General features: G+C 40.7%; 9 protein-coding genes across 13 annotated transcripts; 3 read left to right on the top strand and 6 right to left on the bottom strand.

Moving 5' to 3' along the window:
• The first annotated feature begins 53 nt into the window (after positions 1-53).
• LOC115631668 (protein smoothened) lies at positions 54-9,906 on the top strand. The gene is made up of 8 exons (XM_030528482.1): positions 54-174; positions 5,690-5,822; positions 5,883-6,261; positions 6,332-6,813; positions 7,193-7,487; positions 7,550-7,875; positions 8,082-8,252; positions 8,312-9,906. The coding sequence occupies exons 2-8, from the start codon at positions 5,815-5,817 to the stop codon at positions 9,828-9,830; spliced, it is 3,180 nt and encodes a 1,059-aa protein (XP_030384342.1). The 5' UTR covers positions 54-174; positions 5,690-5,814; the 3' UTR covers positions 9,831-9,906.
• Positions 218-1,928, bottom strand: LOC115631672 (protein mushroom body miniature-like). The gene is made up of 2 exons (XM_030528486.1): positions 1,019-1,928; positions 218-959 (listed from the first exon to the last, which is right to left on the bottom strand). The coding sequence occupies exons 1-2, from the start codon at positions 1,850-1,852 to the stop codon at positions 438-440; spliced, it is 1,356 nt and encodes a 451-aa protein (XP_030384346.1). The 5' UTR covers positions 1,853-1,928; the 3' UTR covers positions 218-437.
• LOC115631676 lies at positions 2,448-3,170 on the top strand. The gene has a single exon (XM_030528489.1). It carries the CDS (start codon positions 2,511-2,513, stop codon positions 3,036-3,038), a length of 528 nt encoding a protein of 175 aa, XP_030384349.1. The 5' UTR covers positions 2,448-2,510; the 3' UTR covers positions 3,039-3,170.
• LOC115631670 lies at positions 3,071-5,363 on the bottom strand. The gene is made up of 4 exons (XM_030528484.1): positions 5,114-5,363; positions 4,887-5,039; positions 3,629-4,825; positions 3,071-3,562 (listed from the first exon to the last, which is right to left on the bottom strand). Exons 1-4 carry the CDS (start codon positions 5,286-5,288, stop codon positions 3,255-3,257), a joined length of 1,833 nt encoding a protein of 610 aa, XP_030384344.1. The 5' UTR covers positions 5,289-5,363; the 3' UTR covers positions 3,071-3,254.
• LOC115631674 (androgen-induced gene 1 protein) lies at positions 9,873-11,620 on the bottom strand. 2 transcript variants are annotated; one of them, XR_003996225.1, is made up of 3 exons: positions 10,868-11,620; positions 10,579-10,812; positions 10,480-10,516 (listed from the first exon to the last, which is right to left on the bottom strand). XR_003996225.1 is itself a non-coding variant. In XM_030528488.1 (2 exons), the coding sequence occupies exons 1-2, from the start codon at positions 11,546-11,548 to the stop codon at positions 10,666-10,668; spliced, it is 828 nt and encodes a 275-aa protein (XP_030384348.1). In that variant the 5' UTR covers positions 11,549-11,620; the 3' UTR covers positions 9,873-10,665. The 2 variants fall into 2 exon arrangements, 1 of the variants encoding a protein (XP_030384348.1); XM_030528488.1 differs by having other exon boundaries at positions 9,873-10,812.
• Positions 11,621-12,846: 1,226 nt separating this feature from the next.
• On the bottom strand, positions 12,847-21,197 carry LOC115631120 (androgen-induced gene 1 protein). Of its 3 annotated transcripts, none has more exons than XM_030527782.1 (3): positions 20,928-21,197; positions 13,396-13,616; positions 12,847-13,324 (listed from the first exon to the last, which is right to left on the bottom strand). In XM_030527782.1, the coding sequence occupies exons 1-3, from the start codon at positions 21,123-21,125 to the stop codon at positions 13,000-13,002; spliced, it is 744 nt and encodes a 247-aa protein (XP_030383642.1). In that variant the 5' UTR covers positions 21,126-21,197; the 3' UTR covers positions 12,847-12,999. The 3 variants fall into 3 exon arrangements, with proteins under 3 accessions (XP_030383642.1, XP_030383643.1, XP_030383641.1); XM_030527783.1 differs by lacking the exon at positions 20,928-21,197 and adding an exon at positions 14,222-14,431; XM_030527781.1 differs by lacking the exon at positions 20,928-21,197 and adding an exon at positions 13,852-14,100.
• Positions 15,755-17,403, bottom strand: LOC115631964 (protein amnionless). Its single transcript, XM_030528827.1, has one exon. The coding sequence runs from the start codon at positions 17,401-17,403 to the stop codon at positions 15,841-15,843; it is 1,563 nt and encodes a 520-aa protein (XP_030384687.1). The 3' UTR covers positions 15,755-15,840.
• Positions 21,198-22,464: 1,267 nt separating the features above from the next.
• LOC115631319 lies at positions 22,465-23,391 on the top strand. 2 transcript variants are annotated; one of them, XM_030528035.1, is made up of 3 exons: positions 22,465-22,562; positions 22,699-22,829; positions 22,890-23,391. In XM_030528035.1, exons 2-3 carry the CDS (start codon positions 22,738-22,740, stop codon positions 23,215-23,217), a joined length of 420 nt encoding a protein of 139 aa, XP_030383895.1. In that variant the 5' UTR covers positions 22,465-22,562; positions 22,699-22,737; the 3' UTR covers positions 23,218-23,391. The 2 variants fall into 2 exon arrangements, with proteins under 2 accessions (XP_030383895.1, XP_030383894.1); XM_030528034.1 differs by lacking the exon at positions 22,465-22,562 and having other exon boundaries at positions 22,612-22,829.
• A 282-nt stretch (positions 23,392-23,673) lies between these two features.
• On the bottom strand, positions 23,674-24,632 carry LOC115631318 (splicing factor U2af 38 kDa subunit; the record flags this gene model as incomplete). Its single annotated transcript, XM_030528033.1, has 2 exons — positions 24,460-24,632; positions 23,674-24,349 (listed from the first exon to the last, which is right to left on the bottom strand). Coding segments are annotated over exons 1-2 (720 nt in total), but the record flags the coding sequence as incomplete, so codon positions are not given.
• Between the last annotated feature and the right edge of the window lie 181 nt (positions 24,633-24,813).

Here is a 24,813-nt window from a genome sequence, read left to right as displayed (position 1 = left end):
ATTCACTCCACAAACGTGAAGTGTTTGCCCTGTTGCCTTGTTGATGGACATCGCAAATGATAAACGCACAGGATATTGTAATCGTTTACCGCTCGACCGATTTTGTACAAACTTCACATAAACCATCTACAAAATAGTCCGAGCAAAGTCTAAACATTTGGTTTATATACATAGGTGAGTCCGTTCTTGAGTTATAAAATTACAACGAAAAGTGGCATTGAGTTTTATATATGTACATATGTATATACAAGTAGATAATGCAAAACGGGCACACTATTTTACATTTTAAAAATTAACCCAATCATCATTTTCCAAATGCCTGGTTGGCCTTTCTTAATTTAGCTGTTAAATAATAATCTACACCATGTCATATGATGCGTTTAATCGTTTACAGTTATGTATGTATTTATATTCTAATTTCTGTAGTTGGGGATTATCTAACTTTGGAAATTGAAAGCCGCACCATATGGGTAAATCATTGGGTTGTAGTGGGCGGCGGTAGCAAGTACAGGAAATGGAAACGATTGCTTGGATATTTTAGATGCTATTGGGACGTTGGACTGTTTGGCATTACGTTTGCGTTTGGGATGCGGTTCATCGCTAGAATCTGCTTCACTTGATTCTGTTTTGCTTGAATCTTCATCAGTTGTTTCGCCTTCATCTTCATCACTGTTATCCACCTCCACTTTGGACTTTTTCTTGGCTTTGGAATTTGAATTCTTATCCGAGCGCTTATCCCTTTTCGATTTTGATGCTGAGGACATCATAACCGATACGGGTGCAGCAGCAGGAAGCAAGAGGCGCGGGTCCATGTTGAATAGGCTGAATTGCTTCATTGAAAATTCTATGAAGCTTTGCAACGCAATATTTAAGTTTGGCGGGTTAGGACAATTCTTTAAGCAATGATACGGCGCCGAGCAGTTTTTGCAAATCATCTGACATTCAAAAGAAGTGTGACCCTGAGACAAAAATAAGATAATTATTGTGATATGTGAGTAAGTTATTCTTAAGGACTTACCTTTTTATCACAGATAATGCACTGCTCTGCAGTCTTTGCATTTGCTTTTCCCTTTTTCACTTTTAACTCTTCTTCATCCTCACTATCACTGTTCAGGGAAAAATTCCGGTTTATGCTCCCTACACATACCACATCTTCTTCCGATGGCAGTTTCTTAAGTTTCTTCCCACTTTTAGTATTGGCATTTTTGACAGATTTTGTTCGTTCCGGTGAAGAATTGTCCTCACTTGACGAGTCTTCTGAACTAGTGCCTTTTTTCGAGCTGGACCTCGGCGTGGCGGCAACTTCGCTGGTTTTATTTAGCTTTTCAGATTTGGCTCTCACCTCGCCTATTTCTAAAGTGTCATCTGAGCTTTCTGATGAACTTGAGCTGCTTTTCGCCGGCTTTTTAGGTGCCACTGGGGTACTTTGTTTCTCCTTTTTTATGTTTGCTATATTGATTTGAGGTTGCGTGCACAAAGGTGTAGGGGGTTGTTGTGGTATACATGGTTGAGGTACAGTTATTTGTTGTACAGGTGGCTGTTGTTCTACCACTGGCTGAACAACAAGGTTATGAAAATTAGGCGAAGGATTGACTTTTTCTTTTTGCATCTGCACGTGCTCTGCATCTTCAATAAAGTCGAATTTCCTGTGGGACGGACCTTGCATTCCTTCTCGGAGTTGTGCATTTTGGTGATCATGGTTAGAATGGCGTTGATTACTGTCCCGAAACTTACAAAACGAGTTTTCATTGGAATTATTTACATTATAAGATCTTTGATTATTTTTCTGTGAGTTGTTGCTTAATTGATTATTGCCTCCGTTTTTTGATTCTCGATTATAGCTACTGTTCATTTTACTCCAATTTTGCCTGTCGCCGCCTCTACCTTTTCCCCCGCGTTGGTTGTGCCTCCGCCTGCCTCCGCGACCACCGTCACGTCTGTCTCTGCGACCACCGTCCTGCGCCCTGCCACCACCGTCCTGCGCTCTGCCACGGCCGCCGCTACGACCGCGTCCGTATTCTTCGCTACCACCACCACCATGGCCTCCGCCAGCATCATAGTTGTCACATTGACCCCAATTTGATCCTTCTGAATTCATTGCTTCTCCAAGCCCGAAATCGATGTATGGAATCGCACGTGTTGAATGGCAGGGTTGCCAGCTGATTAAATAATACTTTGCCTTCGAGCGAAAGCGCTGCGAACTTCCAGTGTATTTATGAAAATCCTAAGTCTTTTGTTTTTAAGTACTCAGTAAAAAGTTCTTTGCTCAAAAAACTAAAAAAAAAAACAATAATTGGCGAGAATGTGCTCAATTAAGCATTTAGCTTGGCGCCTTGAGTTCCAACAGATATACAACACTGAAAAAATACTCGTGCACGGTCTTAACAAATACTCAACAAAAGTTGCCACCTTAGAAAATATCATATTTGTGTGCACCCTCTAGTTTCTGCTTCATCTATAAAGGCAAGGACGAGTGTATTTGTTTTCTAAACATATTTCTTTCAATTAAGATGGCCCCACCGAAAAAACCTCCGTATCAGAATAATTTTGAGCGTTCCAAAAATTGGGGCAAAGTAAAGTTCAAACCGAATGTAGGCGCAATGTCCAATTTATCCGTCCAAGGAGCTGCTGCCATGTTATGGAAAGACGTCAAAAACGACATCATCAACGACGAACGGGAACAACGGCATGCTATGCAAGTCGACATGGGCAGTGATCAAGCCAAAAAGTGTATTAAACAACGTGAGCATAACCATCGACGCAATCAAATTGAATCCAAGCGCAGTCAGCCAACGAAGTGGGAATCTTTTGAAGATAATGCCGGCAATAAGAAACAGCAGTTCCAGCACAAGGCCAACAAACAGGCTAAGCCTAAAGTCCAGATTCCAACATTGGATCCAAAAAACCTGACGTATGAGCAACGCAATTATTTTCGTCGTAAACTTACGAAGGCCACAATCAAAGCAAAGGGCACTCCCTTAAAAAATGTTATACACGATTTCAAACAATACGGAGTTCTGCGTCGCCGAAAAGAGTAGGAATTGTTTTTGTGGTATGGACAATTTAGAAATGGTATACACAACATACTACACAATTTATGTATCGTAAAACTTAGGAATAGGAGTACAAGTGCATAAGTCTGCAAATAAATATATAACTAAATACAATGAGACGACGACGGTTGCTAAAGTGTTTGAATTGTTGTTCTTGTTACTGTTGTTGTCTGTGCGTGTGTGTCTGCTTGTCAGCCAAACTCAACCATTTGCATTGGCCAGCTTGGCAATGAGCTGATTGTATTTACTGTTGTTAGTAATGGCCTTCTTCGAGTTGCGCGCATGTTCTGGCGCATTTTGAAGAAAGTAGATGACAATAAATTCGAGAGTCTGATTGGCCTCCTTGGGATACATCATATTGAAGGTATAATAGTAGCATAGCAATTGAGAAATGATGTCAGGGATGAGGGCATCGATGGTGGTGGAGGTGAAGGTGGCCATAATTTGGCCTTCAATGTAAACCATTGCATCTGTTTGTGTTTCAGCGCCGGCAGTCGTTGGTGGAGTATCTAAAAAGAGATAAGAGAATTATCATTAAAATGTAATTTAAATAGATCGGAGGTACAGCTACTCACTGACTAGAGCCACCCAAGGCGCATTGGTTGGATTTACGTGCTGTAGCGTATCCTTTGCGAGTGGGCCTTTATCCATCTGCTTAAATATGTAATCTGGGTCTTCATTAAAGAAATAAGCTATGCCGCGAACCACATTGGCATTGCTTTCCTCCAGCCCGCTTATTTTCTTATTTTTTGAAGTTTTAAAAAACTTGAAGATTCGCTCTTTTTCTGCAAGGAATCTTTTCTCCAGCACAAGCGGATCAATGGACATGAGCAACTCAAAATGCTGGTAGAGCATATCCTTGTTAAATATATACGGCCAGTTATCTTTAATGGACGTAATGTCGGGAATTTTTTCACTATTGTTGAAGAAGGCTCGCTGCAATGGAAAGCATTCCTTCATATATTCCGCAATTGTAGCTGGCTCCACCGTCGCACTGCCACGATAACTGGAGATCAGCAGTGCCTTTTTATTGTCAAGATCGCGATTGACAGCCATAGCTTGAACATCACCATTTGCTGCAACCAAGCCGTTGCCATTGCTCGTTTTTCGTTTTTTGGCGGCTATATGTATTTCGAATTTCCCAGAGCTCTGGCGTTTCTGCGGTCTGTTTAATGCATTATTGCGATTGATCATTTTCGAGATAAGCGATTGTGGCGTGGTGGCAATAAGCTGGCCCTCTCGATCCTTCTCCAACAACGAGTCAGGATACTTTTCAGCCGCCTGTTGAGCAACTTGACGGAAGACTCGAGTGGGTATGTGAGCCGAACGCTCACGTAATGCGTCCACCAGAATATTGCCGAGCGTATTTAAACGCTTTCCCAGACTGTTCTTGCTGCGTAAAAGTTTCATAATTTCGTTGGGTACCTTGTTCCAAGGTATCGAGAAATCTTTAAACAGCGCCGTCGTCTTTGAATTGCTTCCACTAGCCGAGGCACTGGCCAATGATAATGTCTCGTCATTTGAAACTGTAGAGTCATTGGCATTCGACACCAAGCTGTTGTTGGCATAAAAACTGGGATCTACTGAACTGCCAGCACGATCGGATCGATTTAATGGCGACGGAGGAGGTAGGATTACGTACTCATCATTTTCGCTTAGTAGCATGAGTAATATTTTTTCCTTAGCTGCGAAAACTAGGACTTCATCTTCGCAAATTTCACACCCATTGGTTTCCAATACAATTGTGTTTCCTGACAATCCGAATTTATGCGCTAAAAATATATGGTTAAAAAATTGTATTTAATACTGATAAATTGAGTCCTAATAACGCACCTTTTTCAATAACATCTTTCCTACTGGGCAACGACATAAATGTCTTTTTATTTTTGCGATCGGCGCTGCATATTGTAATCAATACTTTTTCAATGGGCGATTCCACGCTTGTCTCATTTTGCGCTTTTTCGCCTGTAACATTGGAATGTGTCTCTACAGTTGGATAAACAATAATACAAGCTCATGTTAAACATGTAAATAATTCCACACCATTCAGAAAAACATACCAATAGCGTCCGCAGGTTCTGATTTTTTTGGTGTATCTACTTTTGGTTTTTGTACACCATTTTCGTTCACATTCGCCGCAGCGGTTGCGGACGCCGGGGGTGTTTGTTGTTCCTGCTGCTGCTTGCCCTCGTGAGCCTGCAATATTGCCGCTACAGGGGCGGCGTCCAAGTCCATGGCTTATACTGATAGCTTAATTAATATTATTAATAATTGTTTTAAGCCAAGCCTTCTTTTTATTATTCGTTGCAAATTCCGTACAAACCAACTTTAGGGATGCAAAATGTAGTGATATGTTTTTTCGCGACAGCGTTCGATAACAACTGCAACCGCCGCGGCTTTCAATCGAACACACTCGCACGTTTTGCAGCACTGTCGAGCCGCTCTGTGGGTGGTCCTGCTGCTTCCACTTCGTTGTACATAGCCGCTCATTTGTTGCTTTCGCGTCTTCAAAGACGCATTGGTTTTTGTTTTCTGCTTTGTTTGTTTTATTTTTTGCGTTTATTTATCGCCGCTCAAGGCATCTGCAATAAATAGCCATTAAATATAAAACGTGCGCGGCATAATAAAAACTTTAGAAATATGCACTGAAAGGCAACAAAAGGAGCGGCATTCCAGAGCCATTTGAATTTGGATTTGTGTCTTCTATATAGATTCTTATGAAATAAATTCAAGACTGTGTGTGTAAGCTTCATATACGGAAATGTTTGCGTAAGTTTGATAACGCTCTGGGCGATCACAATTTAATATAATCATTATAATGAATTCCAGATATTTGGTGTCTACCTGCCTTTTGCTTGTCTGCGGTTTAACTGTCGTTCATGGCAGCTCTAAATTCAGCAGCACAACCCAATCAAGTGTTTCACAAATCGATCTTGATCCAATAACCGAGACTTTAAATTACCGCATCTTTGGCAAGAAAGCCAATGAAAACAAAATGCGTTTCGATGGATTGGACGTACAATGCGTACGACATGGGCGTTGTATTCCCGTAGATCCAGAATATAGCACTTGTTTTGGCATTAAGTTACCCTACAATTATACTAGCCTCGATCTCACAGATTTCTACAAGAAGGAGAAACTGAACGAAGTACTGAGCGGTTATCATGCATCCTTGCGTCATGTGCCCAAATGCTGGGCTGTAATTCAGGTGAGAAGACGCAATAAATTTGCTGCTAAGGTTTGAACATGTTTTGAGGAATGCCACATTTAATTTACAGCCATTTCTATGCGCCGTTTTTAAGCCGAAATGCGAGGAAATTAACGGAAAGGAGATGGTCTACCTGCCTTCCCTCGAAATGTGTCGCATTACCCTTGAACCCTGTCGCGTCCTTTACAATACGACATTCTTTCCAAAGTTTCTGCGCTGCAACGAAACCCTCTTTCCATCTAAGTGTAGCAATGATGTGCGCGAAATGAAATTCAATGTTACCGGTAGTTGTCTAAAGCCACTGGTATCAACAGATTCGAGTGCCAGCTATTATCCGGGATTTGATGGTTGCGGCGTACAATGCAAGGATCCATTGTATACGGACGATGAGCATCGGCAGATACAGAAGCTTATCGGCTGGGGTGGCACTTTGTGTCTTTTGTCCAATTTATTTGTGGTGGCCACGTTTCTTATCGATTGGAAAAATGCAAACAAATATCCCGCACTAAATGTTTTCTACATAAATCTCTGCTTTTTAATCGCTTGTATTGGGTAAGTAATATCAAGAGTTCTGTAATTATCTACAAATAAACTCAATCCGATTTTTCGTAGACATTTAAGAATGCATGTAATTCAATTATATTATCTTTACTTTTTGATATATATTTTAGTGAGTTTCAAGCAAGCAAAGAATTTGTTTATTTGCATAGCTTTTAAATTATAGATTTCAATTATCATTGCAAGCATCTGGTTTTAATCGACAATATGTAGAAGAGCAGATAACCTTATATATGTACGTAGATTGCCTATGGTTTTATCTGACTTAAAAAATGCTCTAATCGTGTAATACAGCGTTAGTACTGTGGCCCCAATACCATTATCATAATCGTAAATATTTATGCTTTACATACATTGAACATTTATCTTTTAGGTGGCTCCTGCAATTTACATCTGGATCACGTGAAGATATCGTATGCCGTAAGGATGGCACACTGCGTCAGTCGGAGCCATCAGCCCGCGAGAATTTGTCCTGCGTTGTAATATTTGTTATGGTATATTACTTCCTTACAGCGGGCATGGTTTGGTTTGTCTTCCTCACCTATTCCTGGCACTGGCGGGCCATTGGACGCGTCCAGGCATGTGTCGACAAAAATGGTTCTTACTTCCATTTGGTCGCCTGGTCGCTACCGCTAGTTTTGACAATAACAACAATGGCCCTAAGCGAGGTATTTATATATACTATATTCATATATACATAAAATTTGTATTCGCATATATTTTTCTGTAGGTCGATGGCAATGGCATTGTGGGAATCTGCTTTGTAGGATATATCAATCATCCAATGAGAGCTGGCTTCCTACTGGGCCCGCTTGCCGGTGTCATACTCATTGGAGGTTATTGTATAATACGCGGGATGGTGACTCTCTTTAATCTAAAAAAATACACCAACGAAATCAAATCGACATCGGCCAGCAATCGTCTACACTTTATGATAATGCGGATGGGTATTTGCGGCTTGCTTGTGCTTACCTTTATTCTGGTGGTCATTGCATGCCACGTAACCGAGTTCCGGCATTCTCACGAATGGGCGTTAAGCTTCCGGCGTTATATAATGTGAGTAGAAAGTGATTTAATGTATTGGGTTGGTATATCTGACGAAACGAACGAATCGAATTTCTGGGATGCAAAGCTAATTTTTTTGTTTATTGGTTGCACTCCTGTTTCTTTAGACTCTTGTGCAATTATAATATACACTTTTGTTGGCATACAAGCTAAAAAACTAAGTTTTATCAATTTTATATCTAATTTGGTACTTGCAGATGTCGTATTACTTCCGTTTTTGACGAGCACAGGGTTTGCAAGCTCGAAAATCGTCCGAGCGTTGCGATCCTACAGTTACATCTTCTTTGTCTCTTTGGCTCTGGAATACTCATGTCTACATGGTGCTGGACGCCATCCTCAATCGAGACCTGGAAGCGTTACCTCAGAAAGTAAGTGCAGAGGCAGGCTAGCTTTGAATCGTTTACTAAAAAAATATAATTTATTGCAGAAAGTGCGGCAATGAAATTGTGGAGGACGTCAAAATGCCTAAGCACAAGGTGATCGCTCAAACCTGGGCGAAACGCAAGGACTTTGAGGACAAGGGCCGCGTGTCTATAACGCTACATAATACGCATCCTGATCCGACGCGTCTTAATGACGGCGCAAACGATGTGAGTTCGGTGGAAACGAATGAAATCAGCACTACATGGGTCAACAATCTGATGCAGTTCATGAAACGCCGAAATGCGTTGCCCGGTGCGGCAGCCACAAACTCATCCAGTCAGGGACCGACAACACGCAAGAATTCGTTGGACTCAGAAATCAGCTTCAGCGTGCGTCATGTATCTGTGGAGTCGCGTCGCAATTCTGTGGACTCGCAAGTCTCGGTGAAGATTGCCGAAATGAAGACTAAAGTGGCATCGCGCGCACGCAATCATCACGGTAAACATGGTGGCGGATCGACCTCGAGCAGGAATAAACGTGCTGGCCGTCGCAGCGATTTCATGGCATCGGCAACGGCCGCTTACGGACGGAAATCCAGCGGGCGACGCGAGAGCAGCACGTCTATTGAGTCCCAGGTCATAGCCATGCAAAAGTTGACCTATCCAAATGCTAGTCAGAAAGTGGGGATATTTGCGCGTAGCACCAAATCCAAGCATCAGTCCATGAAGCGGCGCAGCGCTAATGCAGGACTGGATCCCGCCGTAATTGGGAATTTATTGCAGCAAAATGGTGACATCTATTCCTTTTGGCAGAATCAAGGCATGTCCACCTCATCGGAAGAGGAAACTTCATGCAAAATTCAAGATCCGAATGTTGCAGACGCTGACGATGATTATGATAGGGGCATTGTAGAATTAGTTCCCGCTATTCAAGAGCCCTATGAATCCTCCAGCAACAACAATAACAAAAAGCAGGCTGCTGCATTGGAACATCTGTTAAAGAACATGCACAAATCCAACGATTCCAATGGCAATCGTCAGTCCCGCAACTCAACCCGCAGCCGCAAATCTCAGAATACAAAATCTACAGCGGCTATGAATAGCGGTGCAGCGAGCAGTAAGCGCTCAAGGAGCACAAGAACCAACAAAGAGCGCACAAATCCCAAAACCCTAGGCTGTGAGGATTTGATGGATTTCAATGCGTTCTATACTCGTGGGTTAATGGCCGCAAATGGTGAAACGCTGAGTTGTTCCTCTGCAGAACTGGAGCTCGATTTACCCATGGGCACTACGCATTCGTCCTATTCGGGCATGTCCTTGGGCAAGCCCAACTCGCGCAACAGCAAGACAAGCTGTGATGTAGGTATACAGGCCAATGCATACGAGATAGCCGCCTCCTATGGTGATGATGAGCTTCAGAATGCAATGCGTCTGCTGAATGCGGCCAGTCGTCAACGCATGGAGTCGGCGCCAGAGGAGGCCACGGAGCTACAAACACTGCTGGGTCACAATCAAAGGCATAGAGAGCCGCATTTCATGAGCGAATCGGAAAAGCTTAAAATGCTGCTGCTACCATCGAAGTGAATCTATAAATCAAACGATCGAAAAATGAAACTCGAAACAAACTGCATTTACTTAAAAGCTCAAACCCTTCCATTTATTTCCGTGCATCAAAATACTCATAGCCATTAAGTCCATGAATGCTCACAATAAGTAAACAAACATACACACATACATCAACAAAAATATACCACATCGCTCCATTATTTGGATCTAGCATTTAAAGTGTACATGACTGTTTCCTTAAACTAGACTTTAGACGTATTTAATTATAACTTTGTACCGAACTCCAATGGGCCAACAAGGACATCGATTATCGAATAAGTTATGTACGAGATACTATATATCGTACCTATTACAAGTGCCTGCATGCTGATTTTACAGTTAACATTTTGTAACTAATTTAAGGTATATATAAATATATATCATTTTTAATAGAGTTAAGTTTACATTTTTAACATTTTGTAACTAATAAATCGATTTTAAATCCTTAAAACCCATCCCACCAACATCCAGAGTATTTAACTGAAATTCCACGTGACCGACTTGAAATTCTTCCACTACAAATCTGGCAATTGTGTAATTAACTTTTGTAAAATATGCTTTCCAATTTCCATTTCTTGAAATATCAACATTAAAAGGAATAGTTATTTAATAATTATTTTTAACAATGGTCAGTTTTTTTTACACAAATTGTTGGCACAATTTTCCTAGATATTGAGTAATTCGTTCAAGAGCATTAATTAAAAAATATAGGAATGCTTATTCTCACCAAATTCTTTTAAAAATGGGAAAACCCCCAAGAAATTAATGGGGAAAAACTCCTAGAAATGCGCTCTTTTCATTTCATAAATCATATTTAGCTCTGCTTGATCTTCTGCTGCTTGAGGAGCTTAAATTCTGGTTCCCAGACAATGCTATTGATCACCTCACCAAGTAAATAGCAAAACAAATTGAAGCCCAGCAAAGCCACTAGCATCAAATAACGCATTGGCATACTAAGTGGCTGGAATAGAAAGGTAATTAATGGATGGAATATACTTCCATAGCGTTGAACTCACCTCAAGCAGCGGATAGACCCACTGGCCACTAAAATACCGCACAATGTGCATCCAAATGATGTAGAGGAGCATGAAGCTAACATTGCCAGTGATGCCGGCCAAGCGGCTGGGGTAGCGCCGGAAGCAGGTGAACAAATCCATAATTGCCAACAAGGCAACATTAGTGTGGACTACATGATTCAGCCAGCTTGGAAAAATGGCATCAAGAGCCGTAGGGAAAATCAGCTCACGATCCCATATATAGATGACCCAAAAGGAAATGCAAACATTATGCGCCACAGGAAAGGCGAACGCGGCGAATATATAGTCCCGTATAATTCGCAACTTTGACTTGGACGCGGTATTTAGCGTATTATCACCGAATAGATCGTTTAGTAGGGCCAGTGTATGATAAATGGCCTGAATGATAACATCGAGGAATGTCAAATACTTAAACTTTCCGCCCCAGCGCGTCTTCAGTTCATCTTCCTCGTGCAGCCCTTTGGGCCAGTGCACATTAAAATAATGATAATAAATTCCATACGAAAACTGAGCGGCGGCCAACAAATGAACCAAAAAACGGAGGTACTTAAAAGCACCCGATGTGTAGGCATCGTTGCAGGTCTCTAACTGTACATTGTTGGCCTTTGCTGCCTCGGTGGCAGCGTATTGCTCTCGTAGCTGCTTCTTACTTTTTCCCATTGCTCCTGGTATTGGTTGATACGCTCCAAGTATTGCGAAAATAATTTCTCCCGTAACCAAAACAAAACAAACAATCCACACTGTCAACAGCTGTCAACGTTAGCGAGGGCTGCAGCATTAGCATTGCTTAATTTGTAATTGTTAAAGCGCATGTTCGCTGTGCACCTTTCAGTGGGTCACAATCTATTTGACAAAGTTCAAGAGTTGCTCAAAGCTTACAAAATCAAATTACTTTATTTAAGATGGTTTTAAATAAAAAAAATATATATCTATTTAATAATAAATTAGTCATCTTTTTGGGTTGTTGATTGACTATTGCGGAGACTAACATAACACTTTCAGCTATTTCTGCCAGACAACTCGTCTCTTCAGCTTATTAAAATTGGATTTATCATAATCTTCAATAAATTAAAATGTCTGGCTTTGAGATTGAACTTGCAGTGGAACAGTTTTGTGACTAAACATCTGTATATCTATTAATTTGAATATTACTTTATGAGTAAATCGCATCTCTTTTGTTGTAATTTATTAGCTCCAAGCCTACAGCCCAAGCCTACTTCAACAGCTTATCAAAAAGACTGAATCACATGTATTTGGTTAATTTTTTACGTTTAAAAAGTTTGTCGAACGATGCCTATATTGTACATTTTCAACAATTTGTTCGGCATCTTCTACATGCGTAGTTTTAAAAATGATGCTCTACTTGTTAATATTATAGCACAGCTGAATTGAATGGAACGTAGAAATTTGAAGGGACAACATATTTTCTTTACCTTTTACACAATAAAACAAATTAGTTGTGCTATGAATTGGCGCATATTTGATTTTTATCGTAGAGCTAGAGAAATTTTTCACTACATCAAAAACCTGTGGTCCACTGTACTTACTTATAGTTTGATTGATTTCCTAATAAGTGCATTCGCATGCAAATCAGGTGTGTGTACATTGTTTGGCGCCACTCTTTAAAATTCAAATTATGTAACTATACGTTATGAGCATCCGTTAACTCCCAAAAAGTAAATGCATTATTAGTTATATTTGATTTTTATTAGAATGACTTTCTGGAAATTACAAATGTAACGAAGGTGTTTCAAAATTGTTGCTGTGCCTTGGTTTCTTTATTTTCTTTGATATGAGTTTGGTTGCAATTAAGTAGGAAACAAAACGCTGACTAATGCATTTAAGTTTAAACTGCAATATATATGTATATCGTAAACTACAGCTACTACTAACCTCAAAATTTGTTGCATCAATTGTATGTGTTGTTGTAATACGAATATCATAAGAAAGTTTGGCTCTATATGATAAACATTTGCATTTATATAGTTTATGTAAAATATAAGCAAAAAACATGCTCTTTTAATAGTTGCAAAATTGATCAAATACACGCAAGCGCACACACATATTGACATTATTGACTATACACACACAGACAATAGCCTGTACACAGCCTAGGTTGACTTGCGCTTGGCGAGCTTTACTTCCTTGGCCCACACAATGTTGTTCAGAAACTCGCCGAGCAGGTAGAGGGCAAAGGTAAAGCCAAGTACGGCCACAAAGAATACAATGCGTTGAGGCAGCTGCAGCACCTCCAGCACTGGATAAACCCATACGCCCGAATAGTGTTTAATAATGTGAATCCAGATCAGGTAGCTGACCATAAAAATGGCTAAGCCAGTGAGGCCCTTGCTGCGCTTCGGATAGGCCCGGTATGAGGTGAACAACTCCAACACAATAAAAACCATAATATTCGTGTGCAAGACATGATTAAGCCAGCTGCAGGGCAAAACAATATGATACATTAATAGAAACAAATTTAATTTTACAGCTATTGCCGCTTGACGAACCTTGGAAATACAGGATCCAGCACTTTAGGAAAGACCAGTTCGCGATCAATGGCATATAGGGTCCAGAAAGTGACACCGACATTAAGCGCCACGGGAAAAGCTAAAGTAGCCATCAGATAATCCTTAAATTTGCGTATAGTTGGCGCATTTTTAGGCGCTAGCTCATTTGTTCCGACAAAATCATTGACCAAAGAGACCACGTAATACAGCGCTTGTATTATCTGTAAGTATACGTAAGGCAATCGTTAGACACACGAAAGTTGTTAAGGGTTGTTGTTGTTGATGGCTGTTAAGTGAAGTGGAAAGAATTACTAATCACTGGAGCACGCAAACCAGTTATCCAATAGAGAGACACTCAGAAATTTAGATAAGATTTAAACAGCTCTTCCGCTTTTTACACCTGAACTTTGCCCCAAAGCTGTGTCCGAGTCCGAATAATTGATTCTTCATGCTTACCGCATCCAAAAATGTTAGATATTTGAACTTGCCACCGAACGGATGGTATATAACAGCATCGTTACTTGAGGTGGCTGGAAAGTGGACGTAGTTGTAGTCATAAAATATGCCATAGCTGAACTGTACGGCAGCTACCAGATGCATCAGAGTTCGCAGAGAGCCATAAATGCCTTCATAAACCCTATTTACACTAGATGTGGCCATTCCCGTGCAAGAAATTGATTTATCAACCGGCCAATGAAAACAACAAACACAAACTGACCAATAACTCAAAGCGCCTACCGAATCAGAGGGCTGCCAACCTGGTGGTTTTTGTTTTTATCGATAGGCCATAGGCCTGGTGTTGTAAAACAACATTTTTTCGTCTTACCGCACATAAAAACGTTAGGAACTTAAATTTGCCGGCAAATGGGTGCATTATGGATGCAGGCATTTGGACACGCTCATGGAAAAAATATACTCCATAGCAGAATTGTACGACAGCGGTAATGTGCAGAAGAAGCTTTACAGCTTGATTAAAACCAACTGACGTGGAACCTTTAGCCTTCGATTTCGTTTTTGCCATAGTACCGAGCTACTTCACATACAAAAGTCCAAAGCGTACTGATTAGGCAGTGTCAGCGAAAGCGACTAATAGCATGAGTACGTATGTATGTATGTACATGCATTCATATGTACATACGAAATACAATCCCCCTCACATAATGTACCTACATATGAGCACATACAAACATTAAACGATGTGTATAATTTTGCTGATAACGCGACTCTTATCATCAATGGCGGTGCAAAGGGGCTGCAGTCTGAATAGATGTAGTGTGGCATAAAAATAACTCGAGTGCAGGAGAAAGTAAATATTAAGGGTGCACTCAAATGCAGAGCGTCTAAAAATGTAAAAAGGGAGGAGTGGCATAAACTATGAATAGATGTGCTAATGCGTATAGCGCTTGGTTATTGAATCCGCTGCTGTCTTTTTACTGCGACAACGAACACCAACTATCGATTTCATTTCAATGTTCGTTACCCGCAACATCATAATAATGGAGACGTCTGAAGGTCAAGGAGCAAGAGCAACCGCACGTCATACTCTTCGTGCGCCACTGTTGCTCATTAAAAATATTTCTACTCCCGTTTTAATTATCAAGGTGAGCGGCCCGTGAGTGTGAAGGTGCGTCACTTGGCCGGCTTATTGATTGACCATTAAGTGGTGCCCCCAGCACATGTGTTTTTTTTATGAGGAATGTTAATCTACATCCATATGTCTAATTATATGCTTATGCTGACGCCTACACTATTTAGTGCTTCATGGAATGGAAAAATGAAAATTGCGTCCCCTCCACCATGGCATCAGATGATATGAATGTCCCCCGCATTGTATAAGTACCTATATTTAAAGTTTATTATTCCTATAATGGTAATAATAATGGCATTCTGGGAAATTTAGACGCTTATTATGCATATATATATTTACAAATATAAACACAAACTCAAGGGTTTAATAATTGTTATATGTCTTTAAATAAAAACGTTGGGCGCTTTTTAATGACCAAAAGATTTACCCAAATATTGTATATATTCATTAAATTGAGCTAAAGCTTCGGAATGGTTAGGCTTATCACCGGTCCATATTCACGAGTAAATTCTAAACGTGGTTTTTTTAGCAGAGGCTACAGGATATACAAAGTCTACTAATTTGGACCAAACTATCATAGTCTTTTTTATGGCCATGATTTTTTTTCTTGAAGCATACAGAAATGAAGAAACCTCAGTCTATTGCCCCAAATATTAAACAAGTTGTTAATATTATATTCGATGTGAATATCTTATAGAGTTGTGTATTTAATTTGAATAAAATTGAATAATCCAATAAGGGGAAGAAATATCTAACAGTTGTTGGGTTATTTTATTGCTTGTAAGTAATGGTTATACCTATTTTTCTTGTTATGGTTCTATGTTTTCTTTTCTATTCTAACTTTTTATAGCCCATCACTATTTGGCAGTCTCCTCCTCGACATCGCTGTCCGAATCCGAAGATTCAAGCCTTATTTCGGTAAGCTCCTGCTCCTCCACATTGCAACTGTCCAACTCTCCCACCTCCATCGTGGGCTTAAATTCCGGTGCTGTTTGTTTGTTAGAAGCAACATCTGTGCTCACTGCTTGGGCCGTAATTCCCTCCTCAAACATGGGATTGTTAAATGCACGCTCGCGCACCTCTTCACTTTCAGCATTAAAGCCCATAATACGTTCTGGCAAATGTTCTACGCCACTGGTGGCAGCCGCTCCCCCACCACTGATACCGGCCTCCTGTCCAGCATTATCGAAGCGAGCGAATAACAAATTTCTTCTCAGTCCCAAGCTAAGATTGCTCCAATGCCAGCGTCGGGGATCGTGGATCCATTGTGGGATGCGATTCAAATGGGGATTTTGGGGCATGTAGTGTGCCAGAATAATTATGGCCACCACACCCACCAGCACAATACAAAAGATAATGAGCAGCACAGAGCCGAAGGTCACATTGGGGTTGTACGGATGACCAGCCATGTGAGTGACCAATGCTTGTTTTCCCCTGAGCAAATTGCTCTCATTACGCCTCTCCATCAGAAGCTCCAAAAAGTGCTTGCTGCGCTCATTGTACGTATCGCGATCGACAATAACCGTCTGTAGATATTGTCCCAGCTCATCGCTACTTATAAATTCCACATGCACAAGAATATCATTGGTTAGGCCTTCGCGCACCATTTGCTTGTTTATGTAGTCCAACAGATCCTTACGCTCACTCTCCAAGCAGTGCTCGACGGAATATCGAACAGTGGCGCCACATATGGGGCAGCATGCGCCAAGAGGCAGTACGGGACTCACGCAATGGGGGCGTTCACACTCAACATTGTGGCAGGTCGACACGATGAGGTCCATGTAGTCCTTGTGACAGCCACAGATCTCACTGCGATAGTATTCCACGTACGTGATTTCCCCATTTGGAAATAACAGTTCACCAAGATCCGTTCTTAGCAGTTGTTGCAGATACGTTTTTGAAATGGAGGAACCGAGCAGGCTGAGATGACCCAAGCGCAAAAATAGTACGTTTTCCAAATCGAAAGAGAGTGCTCCGTTCGCACTGGTGATCACCACCTGCTCATCACTGCACGGCACCTTTTCTATCTCAGAAACTGCAGGACTGCGGCTCAAAATATCGGGACTGGTCCAAGACATTGGATCAAACCACTTGCTGGTCTTAGGTGGCTTCAAATAGGCACGCTTCTCATCACTCTCACATTCACGGTCCTGCTCCAAGTCGTTTAGCAATATGGTGACATCCTGACTGAGGACTAAGGCTCCCTCATTAGGTAATACAAAGCCGCCAATTTTTATGTTGCCTGTTAGTGGCAAAACAGCGCGATAGTTCGAGGGGAAAACCGCAAGATCGCGAGCACAGGGCATATAGCCATCAATCCAGGCGTCAGAGCTGGAAAATCCTGGACTGCCACTGTACCACTTGGTACCGAGAGCCCCCTGATGGCACAGCCCTAAAAATATGATCAGCAAATGCAACATGAGGCGATCGAAATGAGAAAGATATGAAGACTGACTATGCCATCGACAATTTCAATGGCTCTTCATAATTGGGGGGCGTTCCAATGCGAGTATTTTGTTTTTATCACGCGCCGGCATGCCCTGCATTCGCATGGCCAACTCAACAGATAATAAGCGAATTCCGATCATTCAGCACAGAGGGATATAAACTAAGTCCAGTGTGATGGCATGCCAGCTGTAAACATAATCGCTAACCACCTCAATGTTTTTCTAGAGATTTGCCAAATAAATGTACGTATAATAAATCGCTTCAGATCCCGAGACGAACTCGCATCAGCTACATACCTAGTACATACATACAAATGTATTTATAGAGGCGCCTATGTATGGATATACATACATGTATGTATATAGCTTGAATCGATTCGATCGATCGAACGTTTGTTTCACAATTGTTTGGCGCAAAAAAGTTTATTTTGAATTTAGCCATATAAACAATTTGCTGGCCATCGGTGCTGATTTGACGGAAGCCATGGAAATGCTAAAGCGGACGTGCGGCCTCCTCATCGCCCCCAAACCCACCACAAGCCCTTCGAGCACTGAATTGTCTGTGTTATGGCACATGAAAGCTTTTGCTAAAAAACGAAAATACTCCGACAACAATAAACTAATAGCAACCACCATGTGTACGTCGTACTCACTAGTATAATAAATATTAATGAAATTTTTTTGTTCCCAGACCCAATATGCAGATAGACATGGAGCACGTTGTGCCAAGATCAAAGCTACGCGTGGCAAACAATTTGAGAAATCTGAGCAGATCGGACCAAAGTGTCGTGATAAGACTGTATGTACTTATGTTAGGGAAATTTGAATTTTTTTTTCAAAACTTTCATTTTAAAATGGGTCAGCAACTTCGATCCTATTTATTGGATTTATAGTGTGTACTTTCCAGTCTAAACTATTGATGCTCATAAATAGAGAACCTATTCCTAGAATTCCAAACTTTTTAGATTTTAGAATATTTCAAAATGTAGGCTTAGCTTTCAAGAAAAAACCTTCAACTTTCGTTTTAGAAATGGATTCGCGTATAATAAATCCATCCAGCACTAAAATAGGGTTACCGCAAAGCTTTCCAGATGGACACCTTTTTATTGAAAGAACGTTACAGGGTTAATTTTCCCATACCAATCAAAAATCTATCAAGTGCCTTACTGATAATGCGCCATTGTTATTCAGGTGTGGTTAGTTATTAAGATGAAAAGTGTACAGCTTCGATTATTTGTTATCCATTATTAACTTTAAACATCTTTCTTTCCTGTAGACAAACATGGAATTACTAATTTTTGCATTACATTTTACAAATATCATTTGAATATCATTTTTTAAATACAGCAGAGAGTTAGTTATTATCTGTTCTAAACATATAGAAGAATTCAAGTCATTGAAATAATTGGTAATATTATAAGTATATATGTATATATATGAGCAGATGCAAATTCCGATGTCCGTCTGTCTGCCTGTCTTAGTCACTACTCCTTCTACACTTGTAAACTATCGCGTTTAAGCTCTGCACCGCTGCTCTGTAAATGACTCAAATAACAAGGAGAGGCCGATCTTGTCAGATCCCCACATCATCTTCATCCCTGTAATATTGAACCGACGCCCTGGCGACCGTCACAGGGTGTCGTTACAAGAGAACGATGGCGAGGACGGCGTAAGACATAAGAGTAATAAGAAAGAACGTAAAATGGAGTTATTTATTAATCTAAATACAGCCACGAGGGCGAAGGGTCATTGCGCATCGAAGCGAGCTGTTATGTTTAAGTTTAAGCGAAATCGAAATTGAGTATAATTTGCCACGGGAGGCGGTACATAAATAATGAGCTTTTCTATGAAAACAGAACCACCAAGCGGGTTCCAAAACTTTATTTCGGGGTTCGAAAATAAACATAAAATAAACGGCGAGCATAACCGGGACAGCGTTGCAAAATATAATCGCATATGATTTAAAAATATTTTATTTTATCAAAATCTTATTTGCTTCCAAAATATTAAGAATGTTAAAGTGTTAAGTGAAGGTTTTGCATCACTTGTGTGTCCCGATTGGTGGAAATGAATTACCAATGGATGGAAAATTGAAAAGCAATGCTCAGTTAGCAGCCTGTACTGATATCTTCATACATTTGGAGTCTCCCAATTCATATTAAAATTTCACACATACATACATACATACATACATATCTAATAGGTTGTATCATGAAGTGACCAATGACCGAGCACAGCTCTTACATCTGCAATGCACACGCAACTGCTCCGAAGTGGCTGGAATATTCGATATACGATCGATTTTCATTAGCATCGGCCGCAAACAGCTTTACATACTCGCGCCTTCCCCCTTGTAACCATCCATACACTTGCACCCATACATTTGTATATACATACATATATTTAGATTCACGCTAAAAGATAATCTGAATCTGGCATTCATCAGAGCCATAAAATCGGCAATTCTTGCAGTGTTCAGTGCCTGCCTGACTGCCTTTTGTTTGCTGTTTTGATTTGTATGTTTGTGCAGTTTTGCATTTCAATAAAGAGGTTTTGGTTTTGCCACGGAATTTTAGCGCGCGCCTGACCAAATAAATATTGGAAATTATTTTTGGAAAATCGTGTGCGGCCTGCAGTTGGCCACTTTGCAACGACAACAACAAAAGCATCAGTGAATATATTGTAAATTGAAATTTTCATGCAGGCGCAAAGTTTTCAAAAGATGCAGCTGCAATTGTTGAGCTCTGGGGTGGCGAAACGGTTGGGAGGGATTGCGTTGTCATGATAAAAAAGCAAGATGTGGGATCTATAAAATAAAAAACACAATAAAAACAAGTCGAAATACACAAACATATGGCACCCATAAATGTACGAGGGGACAGCGTGCTCGTATTCATTTTCTTTCATTCTTTTTCCGTTTTTGTTTTGGGGATCACTTGAAATGGCCGCACATTTCCTCAATTAAAATTTCCGTGATATATGACGTTTATAATGATTCCCACAGTTGTGTCAACACACTGAAAATCTTGTAATTGACCGCATTTTGCACACAGGCAATATTTTTTATTGATTTTATTCTTGTAACAATATTTGCTGATCTACAAATATTGTTGATCCCATATATATTAATAATTTGAACAAAAATGATAATATTCAATGAATAAAAAAAGTTTTTTCTTTATTAATCGGTTCGAACCAGCAATTCCCTTTGCCGATTCGCTACGTCAAATTTTTAATCTTTTAAACTACTAGCTTAAGAAAGAATTTCATTGATGTAACAAAATTTAAATATTTTCCACACCATAAAGTTGTAAATTGTAAATTGAAAATCATGATTGTAACTTCCACCTGCACAAATATTTAATTATTAACTTTAAATACATACTGAAATAAATGTATGAACATTTGTATAAAAAATAAAAGTTTGTAATAAACTAATAATATGCATATAAATAGGCTTATTTGAGCAAATGTTTGGGAAATGTTTCTGAACTCACCAGCGACCAGTAGGACAAAAATCGAACTTTCTGGGATAGTGCTTCCGGCACCAGACGACGACTCACGCTTGTTTTTAATTTATAGCTCCGTTGCACCTCGAAGCTACTGTAGTAGAGACCATAGGCGAACTGACCCAGAGCACACAAATGTATGATGGTCACAAAGACACGCGACTTGTACAACTCCACTTTGGTCATCTTTTATCACTTTTTACACTTCACCCCTTGAATATTTTCTTCTTTTTAACTCTGTTTTCCCTTTGGTTGCAATTCACTGCTTTTTATGAAGGTGGTGGAGAGGAGGGGAAAAGCGTAAAATAGCATTAAGCTGGACAAAACATAAATTGCAAGCGAAGTTAATCATTCTTTCTAATTATCCAGCTGAATATTTATCTGCCCATTTGGGCGCTTTATAACTGAGTCAGACAAAACAATCCGGTAATTTTATCGCTAAAACAAATTAATGCACATACGGATACTGTGCCGTATTTATTCAATGATGAATGGAGCCACAAAAACGAGAACAGCAACAACAACCACAATAATGTGTTGGTTGCTCACTCAGCAAGTTAGATACACAGAATAAAGGAATAATAATAACACTGAATAATTGAAGTGTGACAACAGAAAAAAGAAATGAAAAAACCCAAAATATTCCCTCAGTGGCAGCAAAGAAGAGCTGTCGCACAAAAGTTGCAGACAGTTTTGCACTCGTCCCCTCCTCACACCTCCTTTGGGTCTTAAAGCCAGAGCCAAGTCAGGCAATTGAAATCAATATTTGCGCCACTAACATAAATATTTTAGGCCTACTAAGACGCTGTGTGAGTATATGTATATATGCTAGTATATCGGCTTGCTTGCAATTTAATTTTAATTTATATTTAATTTAGTATTTCGAAACGTTTGCTAATAACACACACGCACGTAATTTTTTTTATATATTAATTTGTATTTTGTGAGTGTGTTTCGCGTCGAGCGTTGTCGCTGAACTGAGCGTATGGAAAACTGGAGTCGCACTATTTGGTGCTGCTATATAAATGTTGCTCATACGCCACGTTGGCTCCGCCGCTGTTGGTTCTGTTCTGGTGCCTCCAGCCCGCCCCAGACGCTTACATTGCGTAGCTTGTGCGCATGTTCGGAATGACCTGCGTGCTGTATGGTCATTTATAGGTTACCATTTTGTGTTTATGCGTACTATGGCCACGACTCATGGACTCTACACCTACATTATTGACAATGGATTGCATCTCATTTTATATTGTAATCATTCATTAACGTCACAAAGATAAATTATCGCTATACATAATCAGGTGGAGATAATATAGTGAGTCTTAACAATGCGTCAACCCAATACCCATACACCAGAAACAAGCTTTTAGTAGATGAGTTCTAGCACAAGATAAGCATAAATTTCCCTCAAATTTAAAAATTGCCTTTGGCGCGTGTATCGCTATCGCTACTATCGATGCGTTGCAGTCAACAGCTGTTTTGTACAACAGCCCTGGGATTGCATTTGTTTTCTTTTTTTCCTTTTTTTTTGTATTTCTGTTGACTTAGCGTACATTTGCATTTCTGAGATGCCGGCGACTAATGTTGAGGCGTATCAACTATAAATGAAAAAGACGAACTCTGGAGGTAAATTCAGTATCAATTGAGTGGGCCAAGCATTTGTTCTCCGTCAGTTTTAGGCATGTCGTAATAAGTGGTGTATCTGAGTGCCCCTCAAAATTTGTTACTAAATATTTCACATAAAAAGTTCCAAAATTTCCAGTAGCACAGTTTGGCCGCAGACTCCGACACAAACACCATCATGTCACTGCCATCGAAAATCACACTGGGAGCCGCTGTGGTTATATCGAGCGCCATTATAGGTTATGTACACTACAAACAGTCCGAGGACCGGTAAGTTGTATTATTAAAAATGTGAGTTAAAATTGTGATTATGTCATGTTTTGTGTACAGCCTGAAACTGCACGAGGGCGTGTTGCGCGACATAGAGCAGCAGCAGCGCCGTAAAAATGAGAACATATACACACTGCAGCAACAAAGTGATATGGCCAAACAACTGAAGCAGTTGGAGGGTTCTGGCCGTCAGGGACAAATGCCTAATCCGCCGGTTGAGGCAGATAAATCACGTTCCAATGCACGTCTTGATGTGGAAGCTGCAGCGGTGCAGTCGGATGAAGCACCGGGAGAGACGGCCGATGCCAGCTCTGAGGCACAGCCAGTATCTGAGGAGCCAATCGCAAAAGACGAAATACAACAACAACCTCCTGAAGCGTCCTCTTAGGCCAAAAGTGCATACAAATCCGTAGCATTAAATAGAGAACAGAAAAAACCATAAAATATGTTGTTGAGCGACGCCTAAAAAAGCAAATCTGTACCATTATATTACTCAAGTTTTATTATTACGACGAATGTGTGTATAAGTAATTACAAATCTAATGGGCGCTCGGTAAAGTAATTCACATAGTTGTTTATGCAGCGGGGGGCGTTTGTACATATGTAGGTGGTGGACACCCCCTTCCTTTTCTTCCTTCGAATTAAACAAAAATACAATGTTGATTGATGAAATTTGAGAAATACACGATACTTGGCGTTGTCTGTTGTCCGTTTCACTGTTTGCCACCAAATTTCCGGAAGTCAATTGAGACTAGTACCGACCACCGCCGCCACCACCTCCGCCTCCTCCTCCACCACCACCACCTCCGCCACCAGTACCACCACCGCCTCCTCCACCTTTACGTCGATCACGATCATTACCCCTGTCGTTACCTCCCCTATCATTGCCGCTACGGTCGTTTCCACCACGATCATCGCGGCGGCGGCGGGGTGAACGTGAACGGCTGCGCGAACGTCGACGCGGCGAACGAGAACGCGAGCGGGAGCGACGACGTCGCGAGTATAGATACCTACGAAGTTCTCTGGATATGGGCTTCAAATGCATGAAATTGCAGAATCCGGAGCGCGTGCATTCACCCATTTCATACTGTCGACAGCAGGCCTCGCGAAAATCGGTAACGGGCGATAGTTCCGAATAGACTGGTCGGCCGCCAAACCAGCGATTGTTCAAATCATTTGCTGCTTTTTCCGCGTCCGCCTCATTACGAAATTTGATGTACACATTGCCGACCAGGTGGTCTCCCAAATTGTCGCATACGTTCATCTCCTCAATCTCGCCGTACTTGTCTTCGCATTCAACAAACACATCCTCAAAGAAGTTGTCATAATGCTCCTGCATTTCCTCATCGGACACGTTTGCAACCAAATGGGATCCATCCGCCGACTTGGCCGAGTTTTGAGGATTGACATACAGGTTCTGCAGCAGGACAGTTTGCGAAAATGTCGGTTTGTTGTGAATGCGTGAGCAGCGGTCGCCATGTCGGCACGCTCCAATTTTAAAGTAAAACGAGCAGTTGACTCTGTAAAAATAACGCGTGGATGCAATTTGTTTTTTTTTTCCAAAGTTTTCTCTCTACAAAGTACAGGAAGCAACGAACCAACCATGCGCGCGACTATGACTACTACTTACTTGTCCTTTTCTGTGCCAAAAATGGATGCCAAATACTCGGCCATTACTGTTGCGCTGTAAGGAGAATGTGCTGAAAATGGTTAACCTCTGCTTGCTTGTGTTTTGAACCGGCCTAAAAATATTATCTATTTGGAAAATTGCAAGTTTTTCATCTGCCGCACGCAAAAAGCAGCGTCTGCTTGTATTTTTTTCTTAGGTGGCAGCCTTTGACAACGTTGCCAGCTAAGAATTACAAAATAAATAGAGCTGTGCTCTTTCGTTCAGACTCAGTTCAGTTGAACGAAAGATTAATATGAACAACTGAACTTGTTCATTTATTTTGTTATATTTTATACACGAGATGTTTTTGTTCAG

The sequence above is a fragment of the Scaptodrosophila lebanonensis genome, unplaced genomic scaffold (genome assembly GCF_003285725.1).
Source record: "Scaptodrosophila lebanonensis strain 11010-0011.00,11010-0021.00 unplaced genomic scaffold, SlebRS2 tig00001412-arrow-pilon, whole genome shotgun sequence".
Taxonomy (NCBI): domain Eukaryota; kingdom Metazoa; phylum Arthropoda; class Insecta; order Diptera; family Drosophilidae; genus Scaptodrosophila; species Scaptodrosophila lebanonensis.
This window is presented reverse-complemented; position numbering and strand designations above follow the sequence as displayed.

What these genes read in the sequence shown, in the direction of transcription:
- LOC115631672 (XM_030528486.1), bottom strand. Translation starts at nt 1,852, where the DNA reads ATGAACAGTAGCTATAATCGAGAATCAAAAAACGGAGGCAATAATCAA. An exon ending in GCATTATCTGTGATAAAAAG is followed by an intron (nt 960 to 1,018) that starts GTAAGTCCTTAA and finishes TTTTTGTCTCAG; the next exon opens with GGTCACACTTCTTTTGAATG.
- LOC115631676 (XM_030528489.1), top strand. Translation starts at nt 2,511, where the DNA reads ATGGCCCCACCGAAAAAACCTCCGTATCAGAATAATTTTGAGCGTTCC.
- LOC115631670 (XM_030528484.1), bottom strand. Translation starts at nt 5,288, where the DNA reads ATGGACTTGGACGCCGCCCCTGTAGCGGCAATATTGCAGGCTCACGAG. An exon ending in AGAACCTGCGGACGCTATTG is followed by an intron (nt 5,040 to 5,113) that starts GTATGTTTTTCT and finishes ATCCAACTGTAG; the next exon opens with AGACACATTCCAATGTTACA. An exon ending in GAAAGATGTTATTGAAAAAG is followed by an intron (nt 4,826 to 4,886) that starts GTGCGTTATTAG and finishes ATATATTTTTAG; the next exon opens with CGCATAAATTCGGATTGTCA.
- LOC115631668 (XM_030528482.1), top strand. An exon ending in AATGCTGGGCTGTAATTCAG is followed by an intron (nt 6,262 to 6,331) that starts GTGAGAAGACGC and finishes TTTAATTTACAG; the next exon opens with CCATTTCTATGCGCCGTTTT. An exon ending in TTTTTAATCGCTTGTATTGG is followed by an intron (nt 6,814 to 7,192) that starts GTAAGTAATATC and finishes TTTATCTTTTAG; the next exon opens with GTGGCTCCTGCAATTTACAT.
- LOC115631674 (XM_030528488.1), bottom strand. Translation starts at nt 11,548, where the DNA reads ATGGGAAAAAGTAAGAAGCAGCTACGAGAGCAATACGCTGCCACCGAG. An exon ending in GGGTCTATCCGCTGCTTGAG is followed by an intron (nt 10,813 to 10,867) that starts GTGAGTTCAACG and finishes TTTCTATTCCAG; the next exon opens with CCACTTAGTATGCCAATGCG.
- LOC115631120 (XM_030527781.1), bottom strand. Translation starts at nt 14,055, where the DNA reads ATGGCCACATCTAGTGTAAATAGGGTTTATGAAGGCATTTATGGCTCT. An exon ending in ATCTAACATTTTTGGATGCG is followed by an intron (nt 13,617 to 13,851) that starts GTAAGCATGAAG and finishes GTATACTTACAG; the next exon opens with ATAATACAAGCGCTGTATTA. An exon ending in CTGGATCCTGTATTTCCAAG is followed by an intron (nt 13,325 to 13,395) that starts GTTCGTCAAGCG and finishes TTTGCCCTGCAG; the next exon opens with CTGGCTTAATCATGTCTTGC.
- LOC115631964 (XM_030528827.1), bottom strand. Translation starts at nt 17,403, where the DNA reads ATGTTGCATTTGCTGATCATATTTTTAGGGCTGTGCCATCAGGGGGCT.
- LOC115631319 (XM_030528035.1), top strand. Translation starts at nt 22,738, where the DNA reads ATGTCACTGCCATCGAAAATCACACTGGGAGCCGCTGTGGTTATATCG. An exon ending in TACAAACAGTCCGAGGACCG is followed by an intron (nt 22,830 to 22,889) that starts GTAAGTTGTATT and finishes TTTTGTGTACAG; the next exon opens with CCTGAAACTGCACGAGGGCG.